The sequence below is a fragment of the Antechinus flavipes genome, chromosome 4 (assembly GCF_016432865.1).
Source record: "Antechinus flavipes isolate AdamAnt ecotype Samford, QLD, Australia chromosome 4, AdamAnt_v2, whole genome shotgun sequence".
In the NCBI taxonomy this organism is placed as follows: Eukaryota; Metazoa; Chordata; class Mammalia; order Dasyuromorphia; family Dasyuridae; genus Antechinus; species Antechinus flavipes.
Genome location: NC_067401.1, coordinates 446,783,775 through 446,800,154, shown reverse-complemented (window position 1 = coordinate 446,800,154; position 16,380 = coordinate 446,783,775). Strand labels below are relative to the sequence as shown.

The following is a 16,380-nucleotide window of genomic DNA, read 5'->3' as shown; positions in this document are numbered from 1 at the left end:
TAAGTAGAATTACATAACGTTTGATTGTATGGAATATCACAGCTTCATATATCACAGTTTGGAAAATGCTAATTTACATTTTGTTTCTATTATTTCCATGTTATATAAGTTTATCACCAGATTGTTTCAGTTTTAGGAAGAAATTATATAAATTTGCTAAGACTCAACAAAATAACTCCAACCCCTTAGTTTCCTGATGGCCAAGAATGTCATATTTTATATTTGTATCAACAAAACCTTGTACACTTGAATTAAAGACACTCTAGTTCTCCAACACCAATCTTCAGATTAGTCTTTGTCTATTGAATTAAGCCATTGATCTATGGCATAAGGAAGCCAAAGGCTCACACTGATTGAAAAGCAGTCACTGTGACCTCTGAAAGGTAGCAATTGTCAGCACAGCAGACCAGAGAGCTTTATCCCTGACAGAACCAATAGGACAAAAAAGGATGAAATCATGGATCGCCCCACAATTAAATAATGACCTCTAGTAATTTTCAAGCCTGATGTTTGCACTGGGTGCTCAAGCACCTATTATTCATCACTCACAAAGGAAGGGACTGAAATGGCAGGTTCCTAAGGTCCCTTTTCTACCTCAATCTTTCTTTTCTCCTTTTGAAGAACCTCACTAAGAATACCATTTGCTGGCTCCTACGACAGGGTTCCAATAAGCTCTTCTCCTATATGAGAAGCTCCTTAGTCAGAAAGGCCCCTGTGCGGACCTTCACAACCCCAAGCCCCATCAACACTACTTTGATGAAGGCAAGTAAGACATCGGCAGTTAAGACTGATAGAATTTACCTGAAATAAAAGAAAAGATGCATCATTAATTAGGAGGACCACGTAAACTGAATAAGCATGAAACTAAAAGAAATCTGGGTCTCAAATATTAGTCAAGCTTAAGAGCCAATCTAGGTTACTAAACCAGAAACTAGATTTCCAAAGCTGAGAATTTCTACGCACACTATCACAAAACTAAAAAAATCCCTTTTAAAGTTCCTCACATGGGAATAGCATTTATAAAAAGTCTGACGTTTCTTTTCATTGCATTTACATTTCAAGAGGCACCAGGTGGCACCACAACGGATTTGAAGTCAGGAAGGCCTGAGTTCAAATCCAAGCTAGTAGCTCTATGGTCTTGAACATGTCACTTAACCTCTCTCTGCCTCAGTTTTCTCAGATGTAAAACAGAAACAATAATAGCATTCCTGGGGTTTGGAGGAGAACAAAAAGAGATAATATTTGTAAAGTGCTTCATGATGATGACAAAGAATACCAAGAATTTTTGCTTATTCCTTTTTTGGGGAAGAGAGACACAAAGGAGGTTTGGTGACCTAGTTCTAAAATCATCATGGCTTCTGGTAAGAAAACTTTTTAACCACGCAGATTAGGACCTGCTCACCAACTTTACAGTCTCAGAGTTTCTACCGACACTTGCCTGTGACCATATGGTCAGTATGGGTGAGAGCCGGGAATTGAATCCGGTCCATCCTGACTTAAAAGCCAGACCTCTATACATTATATTATGCATCTACTCTCACAGGACCCTCACAGAGTGAAACAAATACAAAAACAAAAATTTCCACAAAGAAGCTTTAAAAACTAAGTCACAAGCTCTGGAAGTAACTTCCCAGAAAACAGACAAAGTATAGTGTGGAAGACAGCAGGATGCAATTCTATGTCCCCAAATCTGAGACTGGAAGAGAAAGTGTGACCTAAGAGTTGTCCAGTCTAGTCTACTGCCATGGATCAGGTTTTCTACCTTTTCTTGTCTTTCCTTGTCTTTCAGAATGAGACTACAGGAGCGTCAATATCCTGAAATCTATGAGACTGACTAAGAGATCCCAGAGCAAAGTAGCCCTATTTGAGTTTAGGACAGTGAACTGGTAACAAAAACTATCATTGAGATAAGGAGTAATGAATTCTCAACTTTTATAAAAGCAGAATTTTATTCTTGAAAATATATTAAAGTGTTATCTGGCATCAAACCATTTTAAATGGCAGTGAATTGAAAGTGTACTAAGGTAGACAGGGGTTGCAGTTTGCAGTGATGCAAAGATTTGCCCCCCTGAAGAAAGCACAGATCCTTCAAATGTTGTTGCACACGCATTAAAGGGCCAGTATTTTGAAGAATGATTTTAATATTTTGGTAATTAAATATTATTAGATCTATGTGACAGTGACATATGTAGTCAGAACTTGTAGCCACGGGTTAAGGAAAGATTTTTAATCAATTTTTTTTGCTTTTTTTTTTTTTAAAAAATAGCATTTTATTTTTTTACTTTGGTAAAACTTTTATATTCCAAATTTTTCTCTCTCTCCCTCCCTTATTTCCCCACTCCCCAAGACAGCATACAATCTGATATAGATTAAATATGTGCAACTCTTTTAAACATATTTCCATATTTGTTATGCTATATAAGAAAAATCTGATCAAAAAGGAAAAAAACACGAGAAAGAAAATAAAACTAAGCAAACAAACAACAGAAAGATGAAACTATTATGTTCGATCCACATTCAGTCTCCACAGTTCTCTCTCTGCCGATGGCAGAAGCGAGATGATTCTTCCTTCCTTCCTTGTTTCTTTCTTGCTAGGCAATTGGGGTTAAGTGACTTGCCCAGCTAAAAACTGGAAATTGAATGGATGCCTATCAATTGGAGAATGGCTGGGTAAATTGTGGTATATGAATGTTATGGAATATTATTGTTCTGTAAGAAATGACCAGCAGGATGAATACAGAGAGGCTTGGAGAGACTTACATGAACTTATGCTGAGTGAAATGAGCAGAACCAGTAGACCATTATACACTTCGACAACGATATTGTATGAGGATGTATTCTGATGGAAGTGGATTTCTTTGACAAAGAGACCTAACTCAGTTTCAATTGATAAATGATGGACAGAAGCAGCTACATCCAAAGAAAGAACACTGGGAAATGAATGTGAACTATTTGCATTTTTGTTTTTCTTCCTGGGTTATTTTTACCTTCTGAATCCAATTCTCCCTGTGCAACAAGAGAACTGTTCGGTTCTGCAAACATATATTGTATTTAGGATATATTGCAACATATCTAACATATATAGGACTGCTTGCCATCTAGGGGAGGAGGTGGAGGGAGGGAGGGGAAAAATTGGAACAGAAGCGAGTGTAAGGGATAATGTTGTAAAAAAAAAATTACCCTGGTCTGGATTCTGTCAATATAAAGTTATTATAAAATAAAATAAAAAATATATATTTTTAAAAAGTGACTTGCCCAGGGTCTTAAGTGTCTTAAGTGTCTGAAATTGGGTCCTCCAGACTCCAGGGCCAGTATTCTATCCACGGTGCCATCTAGCTATTGTTCATATTTTATTTTTGAAAGTAAACACTGTAATGTTGCTCACTAAATTCAATTCAACAAACAGCTTTAAAATCAAAACAGTCACTTTTGCATTTTAAAAAAAATCCCTAAAATTAAATATTACCTTTTTGTCTCCTTGTTTTCTTCTCCGTAAGCCTGGTCTGTAATCATCTCCAAATCGTAGGAAGTAATAGTAAGAAACCAGCCTTTCTATGGGATCTCTTATGACGTTAATGTAAATTGGCTTCTTTTTAACACCAAACCTGAAACAGAACAAAACCAAAAAAAGTTTTGTCAAATTCGGGGAGTTCAGAGGCAAATGAAGCAGTGCTGATTTAGCTATGTTTGGGGCATGACCAAAAAAATGGATGAGAACAGGAAAAGAAAAAAGCTGAGAAACAAAAGAGGAAGAAGTATTTTAAAAAATCACACAGCTTTAAGTTCTAATGGAAAAGATAGCTTCTGTTTAATAATGTCCCTTCATTAGGTTTTAAACTGGGGAGAAAAATTATTTCCCAAATGAGAACATATAGATTTTTAGGTAGAACCTTAGTGTTTGTAATTTTAAAAGCACACAAGTTCTTTATTACATTTCAGAATGACTTGCTTGCAGCAGATAAGGCAGCAAAATCTTATTCAACACTAAATATGTTTCTAAAATTGTTTGCCTCACTAAACAAGAGAAATGTTATCAACAAATACAGCAAAAGTCCAGGAACAAGGCTATTATGAGTCGGCCTTCTTGGTGGGAGCTAGAAAATGGCTCTGGGTATTACACAAGATTCTGCTTTGGTGACCATTGTTAGTGACAGACTGATGCTGGGTCAATTTTGAATCAATGTCTAAACTGCAGGAAAGGAATGAACTTCCTTTTTTTTTCCCCACTGACTGATAATTTTTTGTCTGCCCCTAAAGCAGTCATTCTTCCCAATTTTCCTTTTTCTTTTAATGGTTCAACCACAACTCTTTGCTTGAAACGCCATTTTTATTTTTTTAGCTTTTCTCCTAAGTTTTCATTTTTGTTAAATCAGAGAATGAATCCTTTTTTTCTTCTTATTGTTTCCACTCTAAATCCAGGCTGTTGTATCACCTCTTGGGAAAAATTTCTATCTGGAGTCTTCATTTCCAATCTCTCTCCATTCAATGCTCACTTTGCCATTCACTTTTCTAAACACACTTATGTCATTTAGTAAGACCTTGAAGACCCTGTCTCAAACACCAACCAAACTCCTCTGCCTGACTTTCAAGGCTTCCCATCAACTAGTCCCCGCTCTATCTCTGCAACCTCATCTTTGGAATTACAAATCCCAAACTTCTCCCAGGAAGACTGTCTCTGACCATCTCCCCAACACATCACACTCACTTCTGTCCCTCTGGCATGAAATAGGTCTTGTGAGCTTCTCTAAGCTTATTCAACAAACAATAAACACTGATAATGGAAAAGCAATATTATCTAAAATACCACTTATATTTCAAAATTCTGTACCAGTTCAACTTCCTTGTTGAAGCTTTTCTGATAACATAATGGGTTTCCCCCCTGCTCTTCTAAATTATTATACTCATTGTTAGTGATAATTTAGCATTATAATGTACTGTGTCTCAGTCAGTGATTAAATGACCAAAAGGAAAATTGCATACAGGGCCTGGGTGTAGGCAAACTGTCCAGTCAGCCACTTATTAACTAAAAATTGACTAGACACAGCTTTTCAACTTTCAAATATTCATACATCAGAGGCAGTAGGGATTCTGGAGTTAATTGTTTTAGAAATCAGGATATGGTTTCCCAGATGGTGGGTAGAACCCAAAGTAATTATGACAAAATATTACATTATATATATGGATATATATATATGTATACACAAGGAAAAAATTATAAAAGTATCCTTGCATATAGACCACATCCACATGAAAGGGAGAGAAGGGAGAAAGGAAAACAGAGGTTGCATGTGAGTGAGTGTGTATGTGTGTATGAGCCAGAGATGGGAAGACAGAAAGGGGAGAAAGAGAGAGAGGAAGAAGAAAAAGGAGGAGGAGGAGAAAGGCAGAGAAAGAAGAACAGATGTGGAGGGAAGTGCAGGTAAGAGTGACAGAAAGAGACAGACAGAGAGAGAAAGGAGTCAGAACATATTTCAGCTACATTATGGGTCACCATCATTTATAATGTTGTTTCTAGGGGAGAAACTTTTCCCAGGACTCAATAATTAACATGTAAGGGCCAGGATCACATATCACGCCTGGCTGCCGGCATCACCGAGGGGACCGAAGCGGGATGTGCGAGCTTGGAGAACACACCTCCACCTCCAGCTCATCCTTGTTACTGCACTAATATATTACTTTGCAGGCTCCGGAGGAAGCCTGCTCCCGGCTTAGGCCATTGATATGAATGCGCCTTGCATTAGCTGGGGACTAGCCATACAGGCATCTCAAGGCAATGAAGTGCCCTAACTCTGTAAAACAGAGGAATGCTAAAGCTAATAAAAATGTATCTGTGATATTTGGCTTAATTAATTACAGCTTGGTTTCTAATTATAAAGATAATCTTTTAAAGTAATGGTTTGTGCAGAGAATAAAACAGTTCTGTGGTTTGTAGAGAATAAAACAGTTCTGTGGTCATAACCTCTGTCCTTAATTCCTGGTTAACAATTTAATCTGATATAACAAACATTCAATTAGAAGCTGCTACGTGCAGGGCCCTCCGCAGAAATAAAACGGTTTCCTTACTGTAACATGGCAGTGACCCTGAATTCTTGAAGCCGTTATCACAAGTTCTGGGTGGTTCTACCCTGCAGGAAACGGCTTGGAATACAGGCTCCTCATTTGTGGGTGGGGGTCTAGGCGATGAATTTTTTGATCATATGAAATATGGATAAATAAAAACGAATTCTTATTCCTGCGTGACTTCACAGCCCTTCCTTCAGAGAAGAGAACATTCCAAAAGAGAAGGAAAAAAATCATAGATGGCACTTTCCACATACAGAATGACTGACGGTGTCCCAGGGACCCCCTCTGCCTAGTTTTTCCGTTGGTATAAGCCATCATGAGAAGGATCTGCTTGTGCAACAAGGGCATCCCTGACAAAAACCCGGGAAGGGGCCAGAATGGGCGGGTTTGGGCAGAGGTTGGCGTCCTTTGTGCTCGAGAAGGACCAAAATGTCGCCCCAAGGCTGCGGTCAAGGTCCAGCGTGCCCGACTCTGCAGACCACATCTTCCCCATGCCGCGGGGCGAAGCGCAGAGACCTGGTCCATCCAGGTACTTTCTGGAGTCTCCAAAAAGCCATCGGACACAGTTGAAAAAACAAAAAGCAAAAGCCCTTGAAGGCTTTTAAAGGAGTCCCTCAAGTGAGGGCTTTCCACTCACATGTACAAAATCACATGGAGGTGGAACCAGAGAAACCACACCAAGTGGAGCATGAAACTGCAAGGCTTATCTTCCAGGGGATGGGGGAGAGGACAAGCATGTGTCAAGTACCTACTACGTGCCGGACCCTGTGCTACATGCTTTACGAATATCAGCTCATTTATGGAAGACAGGTAGGAAGTGGGTGCTATTAATATCCCCATTTTACAGATAAGGAAACTGAGGCAGAGAGCAATTAGGTGATTTGCCCAGGGTCACACAAAAAGTGTCTGAGAAAAGCTCTGAAATCAGAGCTTCCTGAGTCGGGGTCCAGCACGCCGTCTAGCTGGCCACAGTTCACTCCCTCCCCAGCCCCTAGACTACTCACAGCCTAGACAGGACCCAGCTGGATACAGCACAGGGGCCATGTCCTAACCACCTCTGGCCACCATCCCCAACTCTGTGGGAACGACCAGAGACTCTCTTCCACACACTGGTCTAGTCCCTCTGCCCCGGCCATGTTGATTCTTTATGATCGCAATTTCCTTTTCTGGGGACATTCATTGATCACTGCCTTAATAAATGATTCTGTAACACAATCTCACCGGCATACAGTTTGCATTTTCCATTCTCTTTCTGGTTGAAAAAACTGGCAAAACATTTAGCCTCCTTCAGCCACGTGACCCCTTACCCGTCCTCTCTGACCCTTACGTTAACAATGTCACCAGCTCAGCCAGTCCCAAACAGCCTGGGTCTAAGCAACCTGAACTCTCGAAGGGCAGGAAGAGAATGCCTGCAGTTGGCCCAACCCTCCACAGGCCCAGCATCTTGGCAGAGTAACAGGTACTGATCCTCACTGGCACCCAAACCAAGAGAGGAATGACCAGAAGCACCATCGGTGCTTGAACGCTGCAAACATCTGGCCGCGGACCGCTGCTCCTCGTACTGCCCCGGACAAGAGCACAGTGGGGAGCGTCACCATCGGTGCCATTTTTGATTCAGAGCAGCATCAAGTACAGACAGATAGGAAACAATAAGGGCACCAGTGCTGATCCAGCCCAGAGGGACAAGTCAATAGAGATGCGTTCTGTTTATTAAAAGAAAGTCTTGGGGTCTAAAATTCTCAGACTTGATTTTTCTCTCTGGTTTTTGTCTTTCAAGACTTACTGAAGCATTCAGGGAGGCATTGCTGTTCCTGACATTTCTGCATTTACTTGCCTTGCTACAGGAGCTGAGAACAGCTACTGAAGTAATGAAGGGAAGAGAAAAGAACCTACTTAAAAAACAAACAAACAAACAAACAAAAAAAAAACACAAAGCCAATATACATTTCTAAGGCACCAGAGGCATACTTCCAACAATGTTATGAATAAAATTGAAATTTTAGTAGGAATTTATGGCAAAAAAAGACTTATAAAAATGAGATGTATCTTTCAAAGACAGCTGCTGCTCAAACTATCATATTTGAACCCTGTTATTGACTAGGACCATGGACCATGTGACCTTGTGGTAGTTGTAAGGTAAAAATCTCAGTAGAGACTAATTGAAACTATAACATAATTAGGGCCAATTGCCTTCTAGACAAGCTGATTTAATTAAAAAATTTTTTTCCAACTTTTTTATTTTGGCTGGACATTTTTTCATTTCATTTTAATGCTTTCTGGAGGGTCAATTTCTTTTAAATGTTTTTCTTTTATTGGTTTTTTAGAAAATTAAAGCGGTGAAAATAATTAGTGATGACACCTCAGTACTCTTATTAAGATAGGGTAAGCAATCTATTAAAAAATTTTCACTAAGTAATAATTTTCACTACAAAAAGAGAAAAGAAATTTGGGTGAGTAAAAATTCCCTATTTTCTTCTTATCTTGTGAAAAGTATCAAAAAAAAAAAATCCTTTAAATAACCTTAAATGTAAAATGTCCTTTGAATCAGTGAAATTTATCACACTTATATTGAATTTTTTCCTTCACTTGTTTCCTATTAAGAAAAAAATATATATATCTGTGTATGTGTGTGTGTATGTATGCATATTTACTTATACACACACATATAATTAAGTAGAAACAAGAAGGAAGAACTAGAAAAAGAGAGGATGAAAAAATGACCCAAAATAAGATAACATATTTACTTACATTTCTTTGCAGTTAAAATCTGAAAATATAGGCCAAGTTGAGAAAACAACTTTCAAATAAAAGAAATGTTTCTCAGTGATCCAAATAAAAATTGAAGGGAGTAGCCTTGTTATTTCCTTGACTTGCTGTCCATTAATATAATTTCCTGATTGTACACTAGACTCTTAAGAAACTAACAAAGCTACTTCTAAATACACCTAATTACCTCATCAAAGTATCCCCTTTTCTTCTAGAGGGAGCAGGCATTTTGCCTTTGTTGTACCCATAAAGCAAAGCATTGAATCAAAGAGAGAGAAGGATTTCAGATGAAAAGGAAGTGATTTTTAAAAATAAAAACTGGCATAGAAAAACTAAGTATCATAGTGAATCTAGTGCTGGGCCTGGAGTCAAACCCAATCTTAAACATGTTCTGGCTGTGTGATTCTGGGCAAGTCACATCTTCCTGTTTGCCTCAAGGTTTCCTAATCTACAGAACTAGCGGGAAAAGGAAATGGCAAACCATTCTGGTATCTTTGTCAAGAAAACCCCAACCAGAGTCACAAAGGGTTGGACATGACTAAACAACAAGAGGGTAAAAACTTCTCCTTCCGGTCCATTGGCAACTTGTATTGATAACAAAGTTTTTACACAAGATTTTGGCAACGACTTTGATTGAGAGCTACTTTAAAAAGAAGAAAAGACAATCTGGGGGAAAGTTGGGCTTCCACAATTTTTTTGGACTAAACAGATTGAGCAGAGGTTTGGAAGTATCATTTTTAAATGTCAGAAGGCTAATAAAGAGAAATTTCATAGCAATTTTTTAAACCTCCACTATAACATGAAAATCACTCATGTTGAAATATTCTTCTACAACAAAGTTTTCTTACAGTATTTAATAAACAGGATAATTTTTTTTTTCCAAAATGCTTTTACACTTTAAACTACAAGAACACCAGAAAATATTTCTGATCTTCTTTCTAACTACAAGTCTTTTGCCAAAAGCAAAAAAAATTCAATATATATTTTAATAATGAAAACTTGAAGTATTAGAAATCAAGCTTCATGTAGAAAAAATAAATCATTTAGGTGAAAGGGTAACAAACATCTCCTTCAAGGATAATGCAGCCCTGAGGGAAAATATGCATATGAATGAAGTGTATGAAATTGGTTAGGTGCCTTTCCAAAAGAAAAATAATTAGTTTATTTTAAAGCTGCCTGTAAAATGTTTTCAATACTACCATATGAATTATTTATAGAGAAAGGTATACCTAACTTCACAAAAAACCAACCATTTCACTGAGTGAGATCCAAACACTAAAGGAAACATTGGAAAGAAGAATGATGTAATTTTATATTCATGATCTTTGGGGAAAGATTCATTTTTAATTACACGATTTCCAAAAAGTTAAGGCTTCTTAGGCTTCATGTTAATGGGTGCTCCTATTAAAACTTTTGGTGAAAACCAAAAGATTTCTTTATACTCTTTTTGTCTTTTAATCCTTCAAAGTAGGAAAAGCTAAATTGAGAGTTTGATATCAATGCAGTTTTCTAGTTTAAGCCCCTTTAATTAAAGTTGGCACATGCCTGGGGAAGAATTACTTTGAAGTCATGACCACCAATGGAAAGCTCTGAGAGAGATGTCATAAACTGAAATAATACAAGTCGTAATTGTACTTTGTGATGAGTGGCGATCTCGATTCTTCTTTAATGGTGCTTTTGAAGTTAATGCCTGGTGTTCTATGGGATAGGATTTCAATTTCAGGTCTCAATCCCCTTTCAAAGGCTACAAATATGCATCATCTTATGTTACCAGGGAGACTTGAATGAACTTCCAAACGAGCCCAAGTGGAGTGTGAATAGTCATTCACTGCCAACAATTTCCTGGTTAATTCTTATTATGGCAAAAACGGGCTCTAGAGGGAGCCATAGGCAGCCTTCAGTCCCTGTCGGCCCGGCTGTAACTTCATGGAGCTTTTTTCAGATAGCAGGGACCAATTCTGGTCATTACACCTTGAACCCCCAAATAAAAACCAGGAGGATAAAAGGGAATCATTTATTTCCAAAACAGAGCTAATCGAAAACAGGAACAAAAGAGCGGTCGGCTCTTTGTCGGAGGACTTCTTGATCTGTCAGGATGCTAAGACTAAAACAATTCAGACCAGGAGATGGTGTCCCATCAGCCCCAAGGTGACCGAGCTGAGCAGCTGAAGCACTCTACCGGGCCCAATTATTGAGTGACTGGGGAGAGCAGGTTTTGCTTCCCCATTCTTTCAGTCAATGAGGCATGTCACTGAGATGATCTGCTCAGTCTCTAGGAGGAAAAGCAAGAGCAGCTTTCCAGCCATGCAAGGGGAAGAGCTGGTCGCCATCGTGGCCGCGACTACCTACCGTCCTGCAAGAGCGATTAGGATGAATAACTGAAAAAAAATTCAAATTAAAAGAAAATTCAAGGCCTGTTAATTTTAATAGCTATGAGAACTGTCGATTTAGGAACACTAGAGGGCAGTGATATATAAGAAGGTACAGCAGCACTGACAAGAATTACAGATTTAAAACTGGCAACTCAGTCTCTTTTTACATTTTGTTTTGGAAAATTAAGATACAAAAATGTAACCACCAATTCGAGGCATTTCTGATCACTAAAGGACAACATATTTTAAAAGATGTATTTTTTTTGGTAACTTACTTTGCAAAATCCAAGTAAGATACATGTCCGTGATAAAACCCTGGTTTCATTTCTTTCCAGGAAGTTATGTTCTTCACAAAGCGCACCTGAAAAATAGAAATGTGCAAATCGTTTAGGTATCATTTAAATTTGTAAAATCAACTAACATTTCAATACGGAACCTTCAAAGTCTTAAAAAATATCACCCACATACTTGGGACACTCATACAGATTCAAATCCAGGGCTAAAATCTTAGTACTGAGAGAAGTATGCTCCTTTTAAAAGTATGGAGCTGCTGATTTGAAGCTATAATATGGTATTAAAAAAAAAAAACCAGAAGGAAGGACAGTGCAGAAAAAAAATTGTGATAGAAATCAGACTCCATACTGCAGCAGTATGGGCAAGAATCACACCTACCTTCCCCTCGCCACACCCTCTCCCCATCCAGATGACTGGACCAGGCACTAGATCACACTGCAGCAAAGATATGCTTTATGCATATTAAGTAAAGTTCTTCTGGGGACTTGTTATCATGGCCAATATACTTAAGCACAAAGACTTAAAATGGTAGCCTAAATCCATGTGAAACAAAATACATAATAAATCTTTTAATAAAACTTGATTAAGGCATAAATGGATAGTAAGGAATTTAAAATACTGAAGAACAGAGGTCAAAGGCTTCTGATGATGATGATGATGGTAAAATGGGTAAGTTCAACTTATTTTTAAATTCATTTATTCAGGACCTAATATATGCAAAGCACACAGATTTAAATATTCAACTACTGTTCATTTGGCTATAATAGAACTAAAAACACAATGTAGCTTGGTCCATATTTACTGGCCTAAACATGAGAAATGTATTTTAAAGTTGGTGGGCTGATTAATACTGAAAATTTGAAAAATCTCAGTCTCACCAGCTGCAGGAAGGTGATACGCAATTTCTGAAATGGAAAACTGAATTGATTTCCAAGGGGGTAAATCACTCACATGAAAAAAAGCAAATGGTTAAGAATACCTCCAAGAGATTGGACACAGTGGCAGAAACAAGCCCAGGACCTCCCCGAGACAGTCTGGAAGATAGGCCCTCAATCACTAAGCCCAGAACTGAAAAATTCTGACAACTTATCAAATAATCTTAAGTGCAAGACATCCTTGGGTAGCTCTGGTCACATGGCCATATCGCAGAGCATTCTCTCTGATAAGAGGAAGCCCAGGCTGAGTGTAAACTCTGTGAGCTACAACCGAGATAAGGCCTCCAGATGTGGCAAGGCAAGGTGAAGATGGAAAGATTAAGAAAAGTCACATTTCAGAGAACCTGAACTGGGAAAAACCAAGAGGGCTTGCGGGAGAGGAATGAATTACCATATCAAGCCCACTTTAGGTCTCTCACTATTTCCCCAAATCAGGATTGTACAAAATCCAATGATGGCCAGAAATTAATTTTCAGTCTATATGTATATATTCTTTTCTTTCCTAGGAAATCTCACTTTAAGGCTGGTGCCCCTTTTTTGGGACCAATATGTTACTGGGGAAAAAACATTGAGTTTCATAAACTTGAAGAACTAGTGGGCTTCCAATATATCCGATATATCGTATCAGGATATGAGCTCAATCTTCATGTAAAAGATTTTTTTTCTCCATGAAACAAAACCTTAAGAGCAGAGATATGGTAAACTCACTCCTCTATGATAATGATAAAATGCACAGATAATTCCCAGACTGAGTTTGGCCTGTCTTTTTATCTTCCTTTTCATTTCCGAAAGTTATTACTAAAATGGACTTATCTGCCATTTTCAGGGCTTTCTCTTTCTTGTTGTTTCCTTGTGTGAGCTCCAGCAAGAATGGAAAAAAAGTTAGATGAAAAGAAATGAGAGGGAGAAAAAGCAAAAGGAACATGGAATCTGGAGAATATTTCCTCCAAGTTTTGTTGTTATTTAGTTGTGTTACTTGTATCTGACTCTTACTGGCCCCATTTGGGGTTTACCTAGCAGAGATACTACAGAGGTTTGCCATTTCCCTCTCCAGCTCATTTTACAGATGAGGAAACTGAGGCAAACAGAGTTCAGTGGCCTGTCCAAGATCACCCAGCTTAGTGTCTGATGCCATATTTGAACTCAGGGAGATGAGTCTCCCCGGCTCCCAGCCTGGTGCTCTACCCGCTGCCACTCTGCTGACTGTCAGCCATGGGAGGTCACATGCACGTTTTGGGTTCTAAGAAAGCGGATGAATGCTGTTCTAGCTTCAAGGAGGGGAGCGCAGGGGCAGCCCCACAACAGACGGTCACTGTGCTTTCTGGGTGCTAGAAGTGGAACAAGAAGGGGAGGAAACGCTGCTGCTGAGGGTGTTTAAAGGCGGCAGTGTCAGGCCCCATGTGGGGAGGGTCCCTGACCAAAGACCGAGTCTCATTTCTGGCAGTGCTGCACACGGCACAAGATGCGCTGGGAAGAACACTACATCTGGAGAGCTGGGTTTGGGCCGTCCCCATGGCGCCGAAAGTTCTGCCTCCCCCCATTTCCTCATTTGCTCTAATGTGGAGATGGCACCATTCCTGGGACGCAGAGCTGGACACTGATAATCTCCCTGTTTCAGAGATGAGGACACTGGCCCAGAGAACTTAGTTATAAGATGAGTAAGGGAAAGTCAGAAGTGGCTTCGGAAGTCCAGAATCAGGGACAGGGACGCGGAGCCCCCAGCACCTTCTCCAAAGTTCCTCCCTGGGACTGTTTTAAGAAAAATGCTTTATTGTTTCCTTCTACAGGGAGGCTCTGGGCAGCTCAAGAGCTCTCTCAGTCCTCGTCTGCCGAGGAGGGCAGCTGCCACCTCGCTTGTCAGGAGGCCAGGGGGCTGGGTACGGGGCTCCAAAGGCCATTCTGAGGGGGGAGGGCCATTGTTTTGATGAATTTGAGATATCTGGGTGACTCTGGAACTAGAATATAAAGTCTACAGCAAGAGTATTCGTACACCCACTACTTTATTTCTGTCACACAGACAGGGTTTGTAGCAACAAGGAAAAGGTGTCCCTTCAAAGAGTGACAGAATCTAAAAGTTAAAAGAGGTCTTAGATCCAGGCTGATCCCTGCTTTGTCAAAGATCCTAACAAGTTCTGTATCTCAGGTGATATGAGCACAGTGGGAGGCAGGGTGGGCACAGCAGGGCATGTGCCCTTCTAAGGTGACACGGGCATGGCAGGGTATGTGGGTACTCAGTCTAGCATTCTCTCCCATTAATATTCTGCTGTCCTAATTCATGAACATTCTGCATAAATAAAGGAAAGGGACAGCAGAGTCTGAAAAGAAAAGGACACAGACATTCCTAAGGGCAAATAGAGGCTCAGTGGATAGTGTTGGGTCTATAGTCAGGGGATCCTCAGATACTCCCCCATTGTGTGATCTTGGGCAGGTCACTGATCCCCTTTGCCTCAGTTTCCTCATCTGTACAATGACCTGGAGAAGGAAATGGCCAAACGGAGTCACACAGAGTCAGACAGGACTGAAATGGCTGAACAACAACCAACATCACCATTATTTTCATGCCGCCCACCAGCAGGATTTCGGGTCTGGAGAATGCACTTGCCTTTTGCCTTCGCCCAAGAGGCATCAGAAGGTCACAGATTCAGAGCAGGAAGGGCTCTTGGACAACCTCGGGTTATCAAGTGCATCAGAAAAAGAGCAGATGATAGTGAAATGTCACAAGTTTGGGCTACTGGACACCATTTTGAATTGATAAGAATAGTCAAATCTTTATAACTTCTTTTCATTATAACCAGTTTACTGATTACAGAATATTTTGAAGGGAAAGAATCTTAATACTTTGGATAACATAGTGATTCCAATCAGGCCAATCAAGTGTTGGCAGATAAAGGTACAAGTCCTTGAGGCAGAATTACACAGGATGGAAATGGATGGATAAGGGAGGATCTGCACCAGTGGTGGGGAGAGTGGATCGATGAGATTCTGGATAAACCCAAGTATTGTAACATTAGTTACCATGAGAAAGAGGTTGGCCAACTAAAGCCTGTTTTACATTTCTGTGCAATCCTGACACTTGGCACGGTGCCCAGCACAAAGGAAGAATAAATGTTTGTTGACTGACTGATCGGGTTGGGAGGGAGAGGAGAAGTAGCCCACTAAAACCAGAGAAAAATGCCCAATTCTGGGAAAACGAGAATGAAATAAAAGCCAGTGGAGAAATGGAGGACTGGCTCTTTCATCACCATTTGTTACTATCTCAACATTTCATACCTTCTATCCCCATTTTCTCTACCTATGTCCACCTATGCTTCTATTTCATTTAATGGATGTTATTTTCTTTTTGGCAATAGGTGCAATATCTATTCCTTTTCTCTCAAATATGCATTCTCACTGCCACAACTCCTCCAATACCTTACATTTGCCTCCTCTTTTAATCCTACCTCATTATGCAACTCCTGGGGCTCCCAGGTGAAATCAGATAGAAATTAGAGGAAAGTGATGTAGTAGGATTACTGGCTGAGCATATCCATGGGCCTCCATTTCCTTATCTATAAAATGGGGGAGGTGATACTTATCCTATCTAAATGACAGAACTCACTGTGAGAATCAACTGAGAAAATATGCATAAAAATGCTCATTTTATTCTATACATTAAAAATAAAATTTTAGAAAGTTCTTCGTATCTTATGGTTTAGTAAAAATAAACTACTATTGTATCTTTAGCCCTCCCCCCTTTATTCATTTCCATGCTTCTTATTGTTTTCTTATACTAAGCATTCTACCTTTCAGCAATTAAAGATAAGGTGGTCTGAGTGCACAAAACACAGAGATCAATGACCCAAAGACTCTAGCTTCTGAGATAAGAACTCACTATTTCATAAAAATTGTTGGTAAAATTAAAAATAGAATGGCAGAAACTAGGCATAGAACAACATCTCACATCCTTTATC

The 16,380-nt window shown here is 39.4% G+C and overlaps 1 protein-coding gene across 2 annotated transcripts in view; it reads right to left on the bottom strand.

Moving 5' to 3' along the window:
- HS2ST1 (heparan sulfate 2-O-sulfotransferase 1) overlaps nt 1-16,380 on the bottom strand; it is a 215,839-nt gene that overhangs the window by 19,180 nt on the left and 180,279 nt on the right. For both annotated transcript variants that reach the window (XM_051999268.1, XM_051999269.1), the window contains exons 3-4: nt 11,477-11,562; nt 3,467-3,605 (exon numbers count right to left, since the gene is read on the bottom strand). In XM_051999268.1, the coding sequence (XP_051855228.1) occupies nt 3,467-3,605; nt 11,477-11,562 (225 nt within the window). The remainder of the gene's footprint in view (nt 1-3,466; nt 3,606-11,476; nt 11,563-16,380) is intronic.